The sequence below is a fragment of the Tenrec ecaudatus genome, chromosome 14 (assembly GCF_050624435.1).
Source record: "Tenrec ecaudatus isolate mTenEca1 chromosome 14, mTenEca1.hap1, whole genome shotgun sequence".
Classification (NCBI taxonomy): domain Eukaryota; kingdom Metazoa; phylum Chordata; class Mammalia; order Afrosoricida; family Tenrecidae; genus Tenrec; species Tenrec ecaudatus.
Window position 1 is genome coordinate 13,085,217 of NC_134543.1, and position 18,156 is coordinate 13,103,372.

An 18,156-nucleotide genomic window follows, 5' to 3' on the forward strand; every position below is an offset into this window, starting at 1 on the left:
CACCCTGGTGCGGTTCCCTGCGCTCCCCAGGCAGAGGGAGGTCGTAGATGGTCTTCTTTCATTCACTGGAGGCTGTCTCCGTGCCGGAGGGTTGGGAGGGGGAGGATCTTCGCCTCAGTGCAGATCCTCTTGTTCTGGCCAGTTGGGGCGTCCTCGGCAGAGTTCCCAGGTTCTGCTTTAAGAAGCTGTGACCACAGGTCTGGAGTGCCTTCCTGTGGCCAGATGGCAGTGTGGGGTGCAGCACCTGACAGATCCGGAACTCAGCAGTCACTGCAAGTGGACTTTGTCACCTGCTAATGGGAACAGGGGATACAGTGCCGAGGGGTGTTGGGGGGGGGGGGATCGAGTCACTGGTTGGAGCTCAACATAGAGTATCAAGAAATGATAAGAAGATGCCTACAGACATAGACCAAAAACAACAAAAAAAAGCCCACTTTGGCCAAAACCACAGATGCGGGACACAAGTCCCTCCGATGGTGACTCAGACTCGGTGGCACGCTGGCAGCAGGGTCCCTCGGCCTCCATCTTCCCAAAGAGACAACGTCCAGAAGTCACGTCCTGCAGTTGTTGTGGAGACTCTGGTCCCATACTTGCTACCCGGCCGCTGCAGGAGGCCGGTGGGGACCCAGCACATGCCGAGCGCTGCCTGTGGGGGGATCCAAGTTCAGCCCCCCCACACACCGTTCTGGCTTCTGGTTGCTCATGAAGGGTGCTGAAAAGTGGCTCCATTGGTGGCCCTGGGATGGAGGATGCCGAGGTACCTCTCCCGCCAAGGTCCTCCTCGGTAGGTAACGCACAGCTGGCTCTCAGCCTCGCCAGATGCCGGGTGCAGCCTGCCATGAAGCGCTCTCCTCAGAGCAGCCTGGACTCCTGCCTCTTCCCCTTCTCCGGCTCTTGATCCCGGCTGCCTCTCTCCCAGCCTTCCGGTTGCATGCCTGCCATCCTCAGCCCTCTACCCTGGCCTGACATCAGTGACACTCTGTAAATACTTGTTGAATAAACGGAATGCCTTTGATTCCTTCCGCTCAGCTATCCCTCAAGGAGAAGCTTTAGCAGCCTGATCGGGTTGACCCTGATTTCCATGTCAACGACCTCCACGCACATACCACATTTCTCTGCCCTTCCCATAATGCCCAACTGAGTATTAGTCCTGCACTTACTGTCGCCCTGGGGAGGGGCCCCGGGAACGGAGCCGTGTGGGTGCAGGGTCAGCCCTCTCTGTTTCCCTGCTGCTGGCCAGTAGGGCCCTTCTTATTCTCTGGGCCCCATGGCATCTCCCAGGCAGCGGAGGCAGAGAATGGAGGATGGAGAGCCACTCTGGTCTCTGTCACACAACAGCTGCGGGGATCTTGCTCAGGAAATGCCAGCTCTCTCCTTATAAAGGAAGGATTGGGCTCGATCAGGGATGGAGCGACAAACCTTGGAGACGGAAGAGCCACTCCTGTCCCTCACAGCAATTTAAATGAACTCACAGTCTGAAAACGATCGTTTTGGTTTCATTTTCAATTTTACTTCAGAGCCCCATGTATGCTCCCAAAGAGCAGCACATGGCTCTGGAGCCACCATGGGGCGAGCCCAGGGCTGGATGGCCTTCCTGCCAGCGGCAGCGACAATCAGAACTCTGGTTCAAACCAGGACGTCTCCACCGCCAACATGTCAATCCATCAGCCCTGGATTTTAGAGGGGCTGGGTCGGCAGGTCAGAGTGACCGGCCAGGCAGTGAGGGTTTGGGTGGAACAGGGGAGCTGGCCGAGGCTCCAGTGTGCACCGTGCAAGAAGAGACAGGAGGCCCTGGGCCGGCCCTGTCAGAACACTTCAGTCCCAGGCACGGTTTCGAAATCTGGCTCCAGATTCGACTTCTCCCGAGCGACTGCTAAACCTGTGTGGAGTCCACTGTGCGCGCCGTATCCACCCTTGTTCTAGGTGGCTTTGAAGGAAGTCTGGGTAGCTGCTGCCTTTGAAGGTTAAAGCCGGGTCTGGTTCTCCTCGGACTGGGGTCTATCTGCTTTGCGTGTGCCGCTGCCATGCGTTTCTTGGGCGCAGTTAGTGGAGGTTATCATTTGGAAATGTGGGGGGTTTAGGTGGCCCCCACGTGGCGTGTTGCTTTCCCATCTGACGGGAAACCAGGCCAAAGGGTCTGAAAGCAGAACCACAGAAACCCGCCTGGTTGGAAAACTTTCTATTAAAGATTTTGTAACGCCGTATGCACTTTAATTTCACAGTAATACTTAAAAAGAGAGAGGGAGAGAGAACCTTTTGGCTAAGGCAGTTTCATTCCACTAAAAACCCTCTGGCAAATTGTGTGTGTCTCTCCGTTCAGAGCGAAATCATCTTGGGCATTGTCCAAAGTAGCTCTGTTTTAAGGAGAAGGGTGAGTGCAGAAAGAAGAGACTGGTCCAGGGCAGGTCCGCAGGGAGACGGGGTCTCTTGTGTTCTCCCCATGGGGTCAGAGGGCGGCTGTGTTCACCTTGGTGGCTAATGTCCTGCGCCTTGGGAAGTCCGGGCTCAGAGTCTGGATGTGGCCCAGAGTGACACTACTCTTGGCAGGAGGATCCAACCAGGGAGGTGGTGATGGGGCTGGAGGGAGGAGAGAGGGAGGGTGGCCCACCCCTTGGAACAGCCTTGCAGCTGCCCCCTGGGTTTTGTTTTCAAACAGATTCCCGAGGCCCTGGGCTACGTCCGCCAGGCTCTTCAACTTCAGGGCGATGACGCCAACGCCCTGCACCTCCTGGCGCTCCTGCTCTCTGCACAGAAGCATCACCAGGACGCCCTGAACATCGTGGACATGGCCCTCAGCGAATACCCCGAGAACTTCATGTGAGTGCCCCCCCAATCCCCCCGCTCCTGCCCGCCTGGTTTGATTTAAGCCAATCACATCAGCATCCCCCCTTCTGCTGATGTTTAGAAGCAGACGTGGGCTGCCCAGCCACTCAAATGTGGACTGGGAACCCGTTGCCATGTGGTCAAGTCCGACGCGGGTGGACCCTGAGCACCACAGAGTAGACCTTGGCTGACCTTTCCGTGTTGTTATGAATGCAGGTCACCAGACCTTTCTTCCGTGGTGCATTCCAGCAGCCCGCCTTCCGGCTAGTCATTGGGTTGGGTAGTGGAGCTTTTGTACCAGCCAGGCGCCTACCTTAGGTTTCAAAACCCAACTCACTGCTGTCCAGTCGATTCTGACTCATCGCGACCCTCCAAGACAGGGAAGGACTGTCCCTGAGGATTTCTGAGACTCTTAGCTCTTCATAGGAGTAGAAAGCCTCATCTTTCCCTGCCAGAGTGGCTGGTGGTTTTGAACTGCTGACCTTGTGGTTCTCAACCCAACACATAACACCCACACACAGCCAGGACTCCTCAACATATTATTAGGGGATCTTTATTTAATGGTTACACATTGGGCTGCTAACCACTAGGCCAGCAGTTCAAAACCACCAACCATTCCCTTGGTGAAAGATGAGGCTTTCTACTCCCATAAAGAGTTAAAAGTCTCCAAAACCCACAGGGGCAGTTGGACCCCGTCTTGGAGGGCCATGATGGGCCCGCACCGACTGGATGGCAGTGAGTTTGGGTTTTGCTTTGCTTTTTTTTAAAATATAGTTAAAATACTTTCCCAGCACACCTCCTCTGGGTCCTCGAGATGATTTTAGATGGATTGTGGATAAACACTTTTAATGGCTATCCGTTTATTTTCACGTCCATTAGGGAAAAGCTATAACCGCATCTCAAAGTGTGATTTCTGGGAAATGGCTGTTCAAGGGAAGACGAAGACTTTTTAAAATGAGCTGCATTAAAGTCATTTTGAGGGGAAATATGAAGTGCAGCCTCCCAAGACAGACAGATACACGTGGAGTTGGAGTAAATGAGGCCGAAGGACCGCCAATGACCGAGACTCTGGAAGCCTCTCTGGTCTGCCCAGGCGGTCCTGGGCTTCCGCAGCACTGGGCAAATGTAGCGCTGTTGGGCAGCCTTGGGAAGATGCCTGGCCCCCACCCCACCCCCACCCCTGTGCCTCCATTGTTTTCTCCGGAAACTTTCTCTCACTGCCGCCCAGCCGACGCCGACGTAAGACCCTGCAGGACAGAGGAGCACTGCTCCTGTGGGTTTCCGAAATGGGAACTCTTCTGGGGAGTAGAAAGCCCCATCTCTCCCACAGAGCGGCTGCCGGTTTCAAACCGCCAACCTTGCGGGTCACAGCCCAACGCGTACCCACCCTCACATGCGTGCAGCCGGGTCTCACCCGATGGAAGAGCTGGCAGGGTGAACGGATGCAGTCCTGAGCCGTCTCTTCCTCTCTCGTCCTTCTGCAAATCAGCCTGCAGTGTCTGTTGCTTGGGCTTGGCCGAGAAGGACACGTGCTGGGGGCTGTGCAGCCACTGGGTGTCCTCGGTGCCAGTAGCTCAGCGCCACCGCTCTCCCTCCCGCATCCTGGAAGGTGCTACTCAGCCGCGTTTCTGCTCCTGTCCAAGGCGGGTGGGGGCAGCCTGGGGGCAAAGCCGAGAAGGGAAGGAACTGGGACCTCGACTCGGCCCAGGCTGCCTCTCCCCTCCTTTCCTGCAGACTCTAAGTGGGTCAGCTCTGCTCCCCGCCTCATCACCTCACGGTGCTCTCAGTTAGCCAGCGCGTGTCAGCAGCTCGCCTCCTCTGAAAATTGGTTCACATGTTTCCATGACAAACCCTTCTCTGTCCTCGAGTGTAGGGGCGCTCTCTTCTCCCCTGAGAGAGAAGCCGTGTCTTGCTCCTGGGACCCTTTGCCTGGGGCTGGTCTGGTGGGTGAGTGGAAGGGCTACGCGGTGGCCGTGGCTGGCAGCGCTCAGGCTGGCCCTGGCACACACTGAGTCTCTTTCTGGGTTTGAGCAAGGCTGTGGAGCCTGACATGGTTAAAGCACTCTGAAATATAGACGTGGTCCTTCACCCATCAGGACAATACCCCCCGCCCCCATGCAACTGAATTCAGTTTCCCTCGTCAATATTTATGAAGCTGTGCTGCACACACACACACACACACACACACACACACACACACACGTGACTGTGGTCTCCAGCCTTCTGTCTCTGCCTCCACAGCCCAGGGTGTAGTTGGGAAGAGGCGTTTTAAACCCAGAGCTGCACCACGCAGTAAGCTCTCAACCCAGCCCCCACAGCAAACCCACAGCGCCAGAGTCTTGAAGAGTTTCTGAGGCTGTAAACTTTCCCCATGCTGCTGGTGGGTTGGGTTTGAACCGCTGACCTTGTGGTTAGCAAACCAGCACTTACCCTGGACAGCCCCACCAGGGCCCCCGAGCTGGAAGCAGTGATGGCTAACATGGTGAGGCCCCAGGTGGCAGCAGCTGAGGGGCCTTCTCAAGTGGTAACTGGGAGGCAGTGCAGTGGAGACTGCTGAGGGGTGCAATCCTGTCACTGGAATGTCCCCCATCAGCTCAGGAAGCAAGGCGGCCGGCTGCCAGGCTGAGAGCAAGCGGCCCATGACTCGTTTGCTCTGTTGATTCTTGTATTTCTTCCTCTGTGGAAGGAAGTAACTTAAGATTAAGTTATTAAACGTCCGGGCCAGAGGGAGTCACCGAATCCCATGGTTCCTTCTCAGCTGGGTGACACATGTCAACCTTGTCAACCTACATTCCCACCGACCTGTCCTCGATGATCCATGTGTCACAAGCGTGACCCTGGCAGAGCTGCAGCCCCCCCACCCCCACTCCCCTCCCCCCCCCCCAAGCCTGGGGATAGCACGTGTTCCTTGTTTCCAAGTGCTGAGTTGGTAGTACTTGCTACATGAAGGTGAACCCCCACCCCGATCGCTCACCCACCCAGCCCAGCCTGGCTAGGCCACGGCTGCAGACTGACTAGATGAGACGACTGAGTGCCCTTAGAGGGGCAGCAGGCTCCTCCCCGGTTTCACCGTGAAACAATATGAACAGTTTCCTTTTAGCACCTTGGGAAAGCATCCCAGACACCAAATGGCTCCACAATTCTCCCCGTTAGGCTGGGCGGCACCGCCGAGCATTTTGTCAGGCCAGCCAGATAGAAGCCTCCACGAGAATTGACACTTGTGTGGACGTGAACTGTTGGGATTGTGAGAGCCAGGAAGCTTTCTTAACAAAACTCCAAAAGTAAGCTTGCCGCTCTGAAGAACAAGACCAAGAGCCATTGTCTGGGGCCTGGTGGCGTTAGTTCGGCGTGGAAGGAGAGAAGTGCACGCAAACCCCGGCACGCTCTGTCCCTAAGCCACGTCCCGTGTGTGGGCGTGCTGTTCGTGAAAACGCTGGCAGTGGTGGATTGCACCTGGAAATATCTTGGGCAGTGGTCCAGGCACGCGCATACGAACCTAGTCCAAGCCTCCAAACCCTCCGCTTCTGAGTCAGGTGGTCTTGGGGAGTGATGCAGTCTTGCTGAGCCTCATTTCCTCACATGTAGAACAGGAATAATGAAACACCTGTCTCAGGAAGTGGGCGTGAGGATCAATTCGGTCGTGTGTTGCAGTTTTTGTACACGGCAATCGTTCAGTGACGGGCAAGTATTCACCGTCGTTGTTACCAAGACTGCCGCTTTTCAAATCTGGCGAGACTTTGGAATCCCTAAGATTGTTGTTGACAATCAAATACCAAAGAACATGTATGGAATTAGACCCCGGTAGAGCATCTCGGTGAACACATGTGTAGCCACGCCCCCGCTCTGTCCTATGTGCAGTGGGCCCTGCCCTGTGTCTTACTCTCCAACACTGCCATGGTGACTCTCAGGCCCTTGAACTTTGAGATCCATGTTCATGCCAGCTTGTCAAGCTCCACCGAAAGAAAACCCGTTGAGATTTGGATGGCGGTTACCCACGGCCGTTTGGAGAGAAGATAACAGCATGGTTTGGGAAGAATTGTAGATTCATGACATTTTATAAATTTATGGATTTTCTAGTCCATAACCATTTAGGCCCTTTAATGTTTGGGGGCTGTTTTTTTTCCAGTAAGCTTTATGATTTTCCTCATGAAGATGTAGTCCGTATCTTTTTTTAACTACATTCACTCTTGCTGTTTCTGTTTGGGGCGCAGTCGTGCAGACTAGTGGCCCAGGTGACGGAGTAGAACTGCCCCTCGGCCTCTTCCACAGCCGTCAATACGGGAGCATGTCTTTCTCCCAGGGGGAGCCGGGAGGGTGCAGAAGAGACCTACCAATGTGGGTTGAACGTACAATCCAAAGGCATTTATCATTTGATTGAATGTACAATCCAAAGGCACTTATCATTACTGGCACTTGGAATGCAAAAGTTGGAAACAAAGAGGAAGCCACAGTAGGTGAAAACTATGGATTTGGTGAGAGAACCAAAGCTGGGATTTAATGATAGGATTTTGCAAGACCAATGACTTGTTCATAGCAAACACCTTTATTCAACAACACAAACGGTGACGATACACAAGGGCGTCTCCAGATGGAATGCACAGAAGTCAGATCGACTATCTGCTGGAAAAGAAGATGGGAAACACCTAAAACTAGGTGAGGGAACAGACCATCAAGTGCTTATATGTACGTTCAGTTTGAAGATGAAGAATCAAGACGAGTCCAGGAGAGCCAGCATATGACCTTGAGTCTATCCAACATGAATTTCAAGAGCACCTTAAGAACAGATTTGGTTTATTGAACACTAATGACAGGAGACCTGATGAGCTGTGGGAGGATATAAAGAACAGTATCCATGGTGAAGAGCAAAAGGCATCAAAAAGGCAGGAAAGAAAGACAAGTTCAAAGTGGAGGTCAGAAGAGCCTCTGACCCTTGCTCTTAATTGCAGAGTCGCCAAAGCAAATGGAAGAAAGGATGAAGCCAAAAGGTTGAACAGAACATTTCAAAGGGCAGGTCAGGAAGGCAAAGTCACATATTATATTGAAATGTGCAAACACGGGTTTTTCTTTTAAAGGAAGAACATGCTGAGCATATCTTAAACAGAAAGAATTAAAGAAAATAATCCAAACCTTGACTTGCAGTATTGAAAGGTTCAATGGACAAAATGTTGAGCGATGCAGCCATCAAGAGAAGATGGAAGAAGACACAAGGTCACTGTACCGAAAAGAACTGGTTGCCAGCCTGTGAGGAAGAACCAAGGTCCTGAAAGAAGTCCAAGCTGCACTGAAGGTGTTATCCGAAACCATGCTCCCGGAATGGATGGGCTACCAATGGAAATGTTTCAACAGGTCATGAAGCACTGGAAGCATGAATCTATGCCAGGAAATTTGGGAGCCAGCTCCACGGCCAACTGACGGGAAGAGATCCATATTTGTGTCCATTCCAAGGAAAGGTGACCCAACAGAATGTTCAAATTATAGAACAACATCATTGATATCACATGCAAGTAAAATTCTGCTGAAGATCATCCAACAATGGCTGCAGCATTCTATTGACAGGCTGCTGCCCGAGGTTCAGGCCAGATTCAAAAGGGATGTGGAACAAAGGATACATTGTTGACGTCAGATGAATCTTGGCTGAAAGCAGAGAATACGAGAAAGATGTTTACTCTTTGTGTTTTATTGACTATGCCAAGGCATTCGACTGTGTGAATCACAAACTATGGATAGCCTTGAAAAGAATGGCAATTCCAAAATATTTTATTGTGCCCATGTGGAACCTGTGCACGGATCAGGAGGCAATTGTGGGAACAAAGCAAAGGAATACGTTGCGGTTAACATTCAGAAAGGTGTGTGCGTCAGGGTTGTGTGCACACGGGACGTCATCAGAGAACCCGGGTACATGAAGAAGAATGCGGCATCAGAATCGGAGAGAGGCTTATTAACGACCTGTGACATGCAGATGACATCGCCTTGCTTGCTGACAGGGAGGAGGTCCAGAAGCACTTGATGAAGATGAAGGATTTGCAGCCTTCGGTGTGAATTACAGCTCAGCGTAAACTCCCTCGCTGCCATCGAATCAGTCATGGCTCATAGAGACGCCCCATGGGTTTCTAAGACTATACTGTTTACTCCCGACGCACTGCTGGTGGCTTTGAACTGCCGACCAGCAGTCCAATGTTTAACCGCTATTCCACCGGGGCTCCTACAAGTCAATGGAGAAAAGACCGTAATCCTCAAAACAGGACCAATAGGTAACATCACGATCAATGGAGAACAGATGGGCGCTTTCAGGGGTTTGGGGCTTGCTTGGATCCACAATAAGTGCTCATGGAATCAGCAGTCAGAGAGCAAAAGACATGCTGCATTAGGTAAACCTGCTGCACAGGACTCTTTGGAGTACTGAAGAACAAGGATGCCGCCATGAGGGCTACGGTGAACCTGACTCAGCCCTTCTGTTTTCAATCACCTCATATGCATGGGAACGTTGAACATGAAGTAAAGGAATAAGGAAGGCCGAAGGAGAATTGATGCCTTCGAATTGTGTTGCTGACAAGAATATTGAACGTGCCATCGACTGCCCAAAGGACAAGCACATCTGTCCTGGAAGAAGTGTGGCCAGACTGCTTCTTAAAGGCAACCGCAGCGAGACTTTGTGTCTTATACTTTGGACATCATCAGAGAGACCAGTTCCTGGAGAAGGGCGTCAAGCTTGGTAACTTAGAGGCACGGTGAAAAAGAGACGGATTGATACAGTAGCTGCAACAACAGGCTCAAGCTCAGGGCCGTTGATTGGGAGAGTGGGGCAGGTCCGAACAGGGTTTCATTCTGCTGTGCACAACATCACGATAGTTTGGAGGCGACTTGAAGGCACCAAGCATCAACACGCGAGTTGACGTTATTAAATATTTTGCCAACCCTGCATTCTTCAATTAAGCTCAACTTGTTGATGATATGCTATTCTTCATGTTTAGCGATTACTTTAGGACTTTGAATTTATGTTCACGTGTAAAATAGGATGAAAATAGCCATTTCTCACCACGTCCTTAGGTTTTTGTATCAAAGTTAGATAAACCTCAAGAAGTGAGATGGAGTAAAATTGCAAAACTTATTATTCTAGGAATTCTAGGAGTAAATAATTCCAGATACAATGACCCCAAAATGAACAAAATGTTTTGGTAGAATGTGTATGCAAAACCATCTGGGGTTGGCCTTTCCACTCTGGAAAGACTTCTGAAGCTTTAAAAAAATGATTATAGAATTTACTAATCTCTAGGTACTATAAGAAGTTGTCAGTACATATATAGCTATATATATACTATTGTATTTATAGAAGGATTAATTCATTTCATCTAAATTGGTTTTTTACATTTTTTAATTGTGACTACGCACAACAAAATATTCACATATTCAACAGTTTCTGCATTTCTAACTCAGTGACAGATTACATTCTTCTTAAATTTTAAACTTGGATTAGCATCAATTTTCTATAGTTCCTTTTTGCTATCTATTATCACATAATATCTCTGGCTGCCTAATATGTTTTTATCATCAATATTGGTGACTATGCCCTTTAGATTCCTGGAGGCATAGTGGCTCCACGCCAGGCTACCAGCCATAGGTCCTCAATGTGAAATCACCAGTCATCCCACAGGAGAAAGACGTGGCTCTCCTCCCATGAAGAGTTGCCACCACGGAACCCACAGGGCCTGGCCACTCAGTCTTAGGGTGGCCATAAGTCAGAACTGAGCCGATGGCAGTGGGTTTGTGTTTTGTTGAGTTCTTATGACTTTTTTAGTTACTATGCCAGAGATTTGTGTATTTTGTTGATCCTTAAAAAGAAAAGTAATCTGTTACGTATATTTTTATCTCAGTTGTGTATTATGTCTTCTGTTCGTCTTATTTCTATTATTTCCTATCTTGACTTTCCTTTGAGATGTTTTCTGGTTTGGTTTTCTTTCTGTAATCTCTTACACAGGTTGTTTTGCAGTTCTTATTTTCTGAAGGAAGCATTTAAGACTAGAATGTTCCCTCTCGGTACTGTTTTAGCTATAAACGACCATTTTGATAGGTGAAATTTTATTTTTCAGTTCTAAATGGTTTTTATTTCCATTTTATTTTTGGACCCATACTTTATCTTAAAAGTGCGTTCTTATTATCAAATACCGGCGTGTGTTTTCAGACTTTTCTTTCAGTGTGGGCTTCTAGCCTCCGTGGATTGTACTAAGGAGCCTCCCCACGTCGCCTGGTACATAGTGTTTGAGCTTGGTGGAGTTGAATTGTGTTGAGCTTCCTTCGTGCCCAGCAGGCAGCTCCTTCTGTGGACACCCCTGTGTGTTTGAACGGAATGTTTTCTGTAGAACGACCTATTTCAGCACAATACTTACAGCAATCTGCTGCACTGAGTTTCTGGCTTGGCTATCAGCGGCATGTAAGTTTTGAGTCGCTGTGTTTTTCTGGTAAATTGAACTCTTTATCGTTATGTTGTTGCAATTCACATAACACGTGTTGCCTTAATATTCTACATGATATGCAAACCCATATCCATAGCTATGTGGACATATTCATATGTTCATGCATATCAATGTGTCATTGGGGGGTTGTGGTTTTCATTTATTTTTTGTGAGAGGAGGACTTAGAATATCCTTTTCCATTTTCTTGGAATTTTTTCTATTTTTGTATTTGAAGTATGCTCTTGTGCTCATTATATTGAGCTGATTTTTTAAAAACTAAAAGATCATTTTATTGGGGGCTCTTACAGCTCTTATCACAATCGTACACCCAGTTAGCTGAATTTAAGCCCAGTCGGACAGTCTTGTCTGAGCATGCGCCTCGCTGCCGTTCATCACAAACACCGGTGTGTTTGTTGCTGTCACTGCTAGCTAGCGCTTGTGCTTTCTGTTGGCCCTGCCTTTGTTCCCAGTCTGCTTTCTTTTATGTTGATTGTGTTTTTATTCCATTTTGTCTCTTTGCACATTTGAAAGTGACACATTCCGTGGTGGTTGCTGTTTAGAAAGGGCCAGTCACAGACAAGCATTCTCAGTTGATATTTCTAAAACCTGCCTTTACTTAAAAGATGCTGTCGTTAGAGACCTAATTCTACACTCACATTTTCTCAGAGCACAAGTGATCTTGTTTCTTTTGCAGCTGTTTGAAGCCAACCCTTTGCTTCATTTTAGAGTTCACTGCACTGTCTTTTTCTTTGGCTGCTTTTAAGTCATTACCTCCGTTGGTGGATTTTGTGTTTTCACTGTACTTCTAAGGTAGATCCTGCTTGGGATTCATTGGATTTTCGAAAACTGCAGATCGGTATTGTTTGTGATGTTGCTCAATTCTAGGACATGCTCAGCCCTTCTTTCTTGAGTTTCTTTGATTGTCTCTTTTATCTGATTTCTGTTTCACTGATTTCTATTCTGGTTTTTATTACTTATTATTTCTTTTCTTTTATTTATTTTGTATTGATATATTCCCCCCCCTTTTTTCTACCTTTCTTATAGTAAGCTTGGATTATTGATTTTAGATGTTTCTTCCTTTCAAATATAAACATTTAAAGCTACACATGTTCTTCAAGTACCGTGTTCATTACTTCTCATAAATTTTGATGCGTATTTTCATGTTATTCAGTTTAAGATATTTTCTAAGTTCTATACATTTCTTTCCTGACCTGTAGGCTTTTTGGAATTGTTTTATTTAATTCTGATTTTTCAGTCGGGGGAATTTTCCTGATTTTGTGTGTGTGTTATTGATTATAATCACTTTCTATTATTAGAGAACATTCTTTGTATTATATCTCTTTTCAATTAATACCTGCCGTCCAGCTGATGTGTGATCTGTTCTAGACACGATCCCTTATGCACTGTTGGGCGGAATAGTCTGTATGTGTAAGTTAGGTCTTGTTGGTTTGCAGTCTTGTTCAAATATTCTATACCTATGCCAGGATTTTTTATTTGTTTGTTTGTTTTATATTTACTGAGAGATGAGTCTTAATACTCAGTGATAATGGTAGAATTATACATTTTCCCTTTCGATATTTCGCTTCATTTATTTTGAGGGTCACAGTCACAACCGTGGCCTGGAACGTGCCAAGATTTTGTTCTGTTTTACATGAGGCTACTGTGAGTCAGAACCAACTCCGTGGCAAGTAACAACCGTCCGGGGTGTTGGTGTTGGGAGCACATACTTCTGAAGTCTCTGTCTCTTCCTGGCCTTATGTAATGCTCCTCCACGTCTCTAGCAATCTTCCTCACCTTACGGTCTGTTTGGTCTGATGTTAATGCAGTGTTGCACTTCTCCCGTGTGTGTTGTTGTTGTTGTTGGTTGATGTGATGGCATTCTTCTCATCCCTGTAATTTCAACCTGGCCCTGTCTTTGGATGTAAAGTCGTGGCTCGTGGATAGCAAGCATGTAGTTGGCTATTGCCCATGAGCAGTCTGAAAATCCGCCTTTGGACTCATGTCTTTGTCCCTTCTATGTTTAGTATAAGGATGTGGTTGGAATCTGTGCTGTTTCCATACATGTTGTCTTTTTCTTATTCCCGTGTTCCTCTCTGACAGTCTTTGTGTTGACATTTTAAAAGCAAGCCCATAACGACCAAGTCTCTATACAAAAAGACGAAACTAATATTAGCCAGTTATTTAGTAAATACCTCTCACACATTGTTAGTTTTTCTCACAATCAAATTGCATCGAAAACATGATTTTGTAGTAAGCAGTGTTCATGATGTCTGATAGATTAAATATCTGCTTTCCTTGATGTGACAGCCTTGATCCTTAGTCTCTGGAAAGTCGGATTTGTAAAATTGTTCTTGATGAAGATATTTTCCTTCGGTAATTTTTTCATTGGTCCCCCAGAAGAGGAAGTTCATGCCAAGCTGATGGCTGAAATGAATGTCTCTTCTGAAGATGCTGAGGCAGTCTGTCAAGACCAGGTGTTTGATCAGGTTCCGACAGACATTGCATTTCTGCCATTTAAATTCATTTTTAGATGAAATACTGAAATGAGATCTGATAGTGTGCAACTTTTTGTTTGGGGGGGAAAAATGATCAACGGGCTGTCCTACTTCATGGAAGTTTTGAGAACTTTGGTGTTGCTGAGACACCAGAGTGAGCTAAACCCCCACAAGCCACACAAGGCTAAGGGACACCACTGCCTGGTGTCGTGTCTGGCCTTGAGGCAAACTGGCTGTGCCGTGCTGGCTGCAGACCTTCAATCTATGTTAATTTTACTTTTTCCTATTTTAGTGGCATACGCCTCGTTCATAGGCTCACAGAAGCCATCAGATCAGTAAGGGCATACACTTAAGACACTCGTACTTCCACTCAACACTGTGAAACTCTTAAGGTTGAAGACAGTGGTATCCTTGTGGTTTCGGGACAAGTCTTTGGAGCATGTTTTCTGGTCCTGAACCAAATCCTCAGTCAGCTACTGGAGGCAGGCGCATGGGCGCATCCACGGTCCTGTTCTTGTGTGCGCCGTCCTCTCTCGTGTACACCTGACGCTCGTGACAGCAGTGGGAACTTGCTGGACAGAAGTCCCCAGACGTGAGAGCCACCACTCACGCATTGCTTTCTCAGAAACATCCACAAATACTTGACCCTGTTTCGTGACAGGCACCTGACCAACACCTAACACGCTTTTAACTCATTCAGTCCTCCCAAGAACCCTTTGAGTAAATAGTCCACACACTTCTCACTTACCAGCTCCCTCGTTCACTGGCATTTCATTTTTCAGCAACCTTGGAAAGTTCCCAGACAGCTCCTCCAACAGTCTAGGCCTGCCCCGGCCCATTCAAATGCTGACTGGCTCCCATGAGGGCCGGCAGACATAGGGCACTTCTCCTGTCTCTCTGAGACATTTTGATCCAGCCACAGAAGGCATGAGACAATCTTGGGACAGCACAAGGGCTCCTGTGGGCAGGAGGATGCCAGACAGGGGCCCAAACATGCCGAGGAGGTCGGTGAAGGGGGCTGAGAGGAAGCAGGAAAGGCATCGTATGGGCTATAGGGGCAGAGTGGACAGAGGCCGCACAGGAGTCCCCCCCCCAGGGTAGACATGGGAAGTGGCTGCTAACAGCTGACCACTGCCCTCCCCAACCCTGACCCTCCCCCCACACACTGAAGGCTCTGCAGCGATGGGGAAGGCAGGACGACCCACGACATGCATCCTGAGATAGACCAGCTGTGCCAGATGGGGGATGAGCAATGAGAAGGTCAAGCACAAAAGACGAGGTGCAGCCCCCAACTCTCCCATAACTCCCATTTCATATAACAACCTGGTCTTTGGACCCTCACCATGGTGATGAAGGAGGAGTGGGTCCATTGTTACTCTCCCTCTGCAGATACAGAAACGAGGGACGGAGATTGTTGAGTGGTTTGTCCAAGTCTTCGCAGCTAGTAAGTGACAAGGCAGTGAGTTTTAAGCCAGAGGCCCATGCTCTCCTCTTCACCACTCTCTTTCACTACCTGTGAAGGACTTGTTACATTCCTGCCTCAAATGGTCCAGCTGCCAGGCTGGGTGCTGGGGACACAGCCACGAATGAGCAGGAGCTTTCTACTCTTGACGAATTTACTTACAATCCAACTGAGCTGCCATGCCGTGCTGTCTCGCCTGGCACCCTCACCAGAAAGCTAGGAAGCGTGGTAAAACGCCATCATTCAGCCAACCGAAGTGAAACGTCTGGTTTAAAAACTGTGTTAGTCCGGGTTGACTAGAGAAACAAATTCATAGACACTCATATGTGTATAAGAAAGAGCCTTATATCAAAGAGAAATTGTATATTGAGAACATATCCCAGCCCAGATCAAGTCTATAAGTCTGTTAATAGCCCGTATGTCCAATACTAGTCCATAAATTCCTCTTTAGACTCAGGCAGCACACGCAATGATGCTGAATGCAGGAAGCTCACAGGTTGGTGGGTGAAAAGTCTTGTGGATCCAGTAGCGATGGAAGCTTCTCAATGCTGGTGCAGGTCTCCAGGTGTCTCCTCCAGCTCTCTGAGGGTCTCCACAGCAGGAAAGGGAAGGCAGAGACTGGGTACAGCCTGCAGTGAGCTATTTATCTCCTTGGTGCCTCCGAATGAGGTCATCAAGCTGTGGCCTGATTGACAGGCTGGACTCCACCCCTTCCTCTAGTTGACAGGAGATGATGTAATTGCCACAAAAACCAGGACTTGGCAAGGGAGACGGTCTCATTCTCTGCGAGGAAATCAATTTCAGTCAAAATAGCGTATTGAGTCATGTTCCGATTCAGCGCTTCCTGGGCGGCCAGGTACTGTGGGCTGTTTTTCCCCTTGAGCCGAGGGATGGAGTAGTGACTATGCATTTGCTAGAGAGCTGCGTCACCAGGGGAGAGGATGTTCGCCTCGTTAGATCACAGACGTGACCCGTTGGTACCTGAAGGCTGCCTGGGAAGGTGGAGTGCAAGGTGACCGACCGGGGACTTGTTCCTCAGACACACGTCGGGGAAGGGGTCGTTGGGCACGTGAGAGTGGGTGGGCAGCCTGGGAGACACTGTGGCTGGAAGTCTGGTAGGATTCATTGGTGAACAGCTTGCCATCCTCTCTCTTGGCTTGTCTGTTGTGGCAGGATTCCCAGCTGGCTGGGGATCAGATGGCTGGGGAACCTTCCACTCCAGATGTTCTGGATGCTGGAGCATGAAGCCAACGTGGTTCTGTGATGGGCTCACTGGACTGAGGGGTGCTGGTCCAAGCAAGCAGGCTCCTGTCACTCCAGAGCCTCTCTGTGACTCACTGTTGGCTTCAGCCAGTGGCGGGATGGGGCAAGAGATAATGTTAAAAAGTTAATGGACTGGTGATAAACTGGGCGCTTGAGGCAAAGGTAGAGAAATTAGACGGGAGGAGAAAGGAGGCTAAAGCCCATTCGTTTGGGTAGTAGGAAGATAGATGCTTGTCTTTGCCGGGGTTGGAACATCCTGACTTGCTCCACAGTGGCTGCAAGTGGGTCTCCGTCCTCTCTGCGCCCCCCCCCCCATTCAAAATCCTCCTGGGAGTCGTCAGCTTCCCTGTCAGGATGCTCTCACCCTTTTAAGCTATGTCTGAGGCTGGAGGAGAGAAAGTTTTCCGCACAAGCCTATCTCTTAGTAGCCAGGGAAGTCACCCTGATGGACACCCCAGGTCGTGGCCATCCTCAGGCTCAGCCCGCCCTTCCCCCGCCCCAGCAGTTGGAAGAGGCTGATGTGGGACAGGAAAAAAACCATGTGGAGGGCTCACATTCAAGCCACCCTGCCCAACTGTGGCCCCCAGAGGGTTTATTTATTCTAGTGCTTTCCTTTCCAAGCTCTTCTCAACACCCCACTCAGCCATTCACAACACAGGCTTCAGGCTTCAGGCAGGGTGTTCCCAGGAAACATCTGAATCCCAGCAGCTAGCCGGCGACTTGGCACTGGGCAGACGGGCATGCCTATGTGTGAAGTGGCTGTTTGAGGGCCAGGTAGCCCCAGTTCCTCGCCAAGTGATGGTCTACTCACTGCAAAGAGGTCTTGGGACACTCCCGCTGGTTACCAGGCAGCTGCGAGAAAAACAAAATCTGTGACCCATCCAAATGCAATGGAAGGCTACTTCGTTTGTCACGGTCGTGAGCATTTTAAAACAAGGCGGCTTGCTCTTTTGAGAACGAGGAAGGAAAAGACGCTCCCGGTGTACTCTGGAAGCATTCTCATAGGCATTGTGATCAGAAATGTACCTAGCCACAGGTGATCAGGGGCCCCTGGCCTTGCGCATCTTTCAGAAGATGGGGCAGGAGCGGAATCCCACAGGAAGTCTTTCAGCAAGGTGGCCTCTGGGGAGAGGCTGGTCAGGGGAACTGCAGGGGCCTGGCTCTTGTCTTCTGCTCACCTCTCCGTCGTCTGAGACGGTACCTGTCTTCACGGCCTTTCTGTGTAGCTTCCACAGAGATGCCTCGAGGGGGTTCCGTAACCAGAATGTGTATCTCACAGTTCAGGACGCTGAAAGTCCAAGTTCAGGGCCCGAGCTCTAAGGGGTGCCTACCTCGCACCCCTGCCCCTCCCTCTTCTCTCTCTTTCTCTCCCTCTCTCCCTCCCTCCCTCTCTCCGAAGGTCCTGCTCTATTTTCAGCTCCTGTTTCAGGATTTACAACACATATTTGGAGGAGGCCACGATTCAACCATAGCACATAACCAAATGGGTCTGCGGTTCAGAATAGATCGATCCTTCCTCTCTGTTTAGAGCACATCGTCTGAAGGGAAGGCTTGCTTTCAGATATTTCCTGGGCCCTATTTGCTCAGCAGACAGACACCTGGACACTGGCCGGGTCTCTGTCTCCTGCCTCCTCTGCACTGCTCCGGCCCAACCCCTGTGCGT

At 49.3% G+C, this 18,156-nt stretch overlaps 1 protein-coding gene across 2 annotated transcripts in view; it reads left to right on the forward strand.

Moving 5' to 3' along the window:
* Positions 1 to 18,156, forward strand: part of TTC7B (tetratricopeptide repeat domain 7B) — a 253,479-nt gene that overhangs the window by 153,507 nt on the left and 81,816 nt on the right. For both annotated transcript variants that reach the window (XM_075530524.1, XM_075530525.1), the window contains exon 15: positions 2,657 to 2,817. In XM_075530524.1, the coding sequence (XP_075386639.1) occupies positions 2,657 to 2,817 (161 nt within the window). The remainder of the gene's footprint in view (positions 1 to 2,656; positions 2,818 to 18,156) is intronic.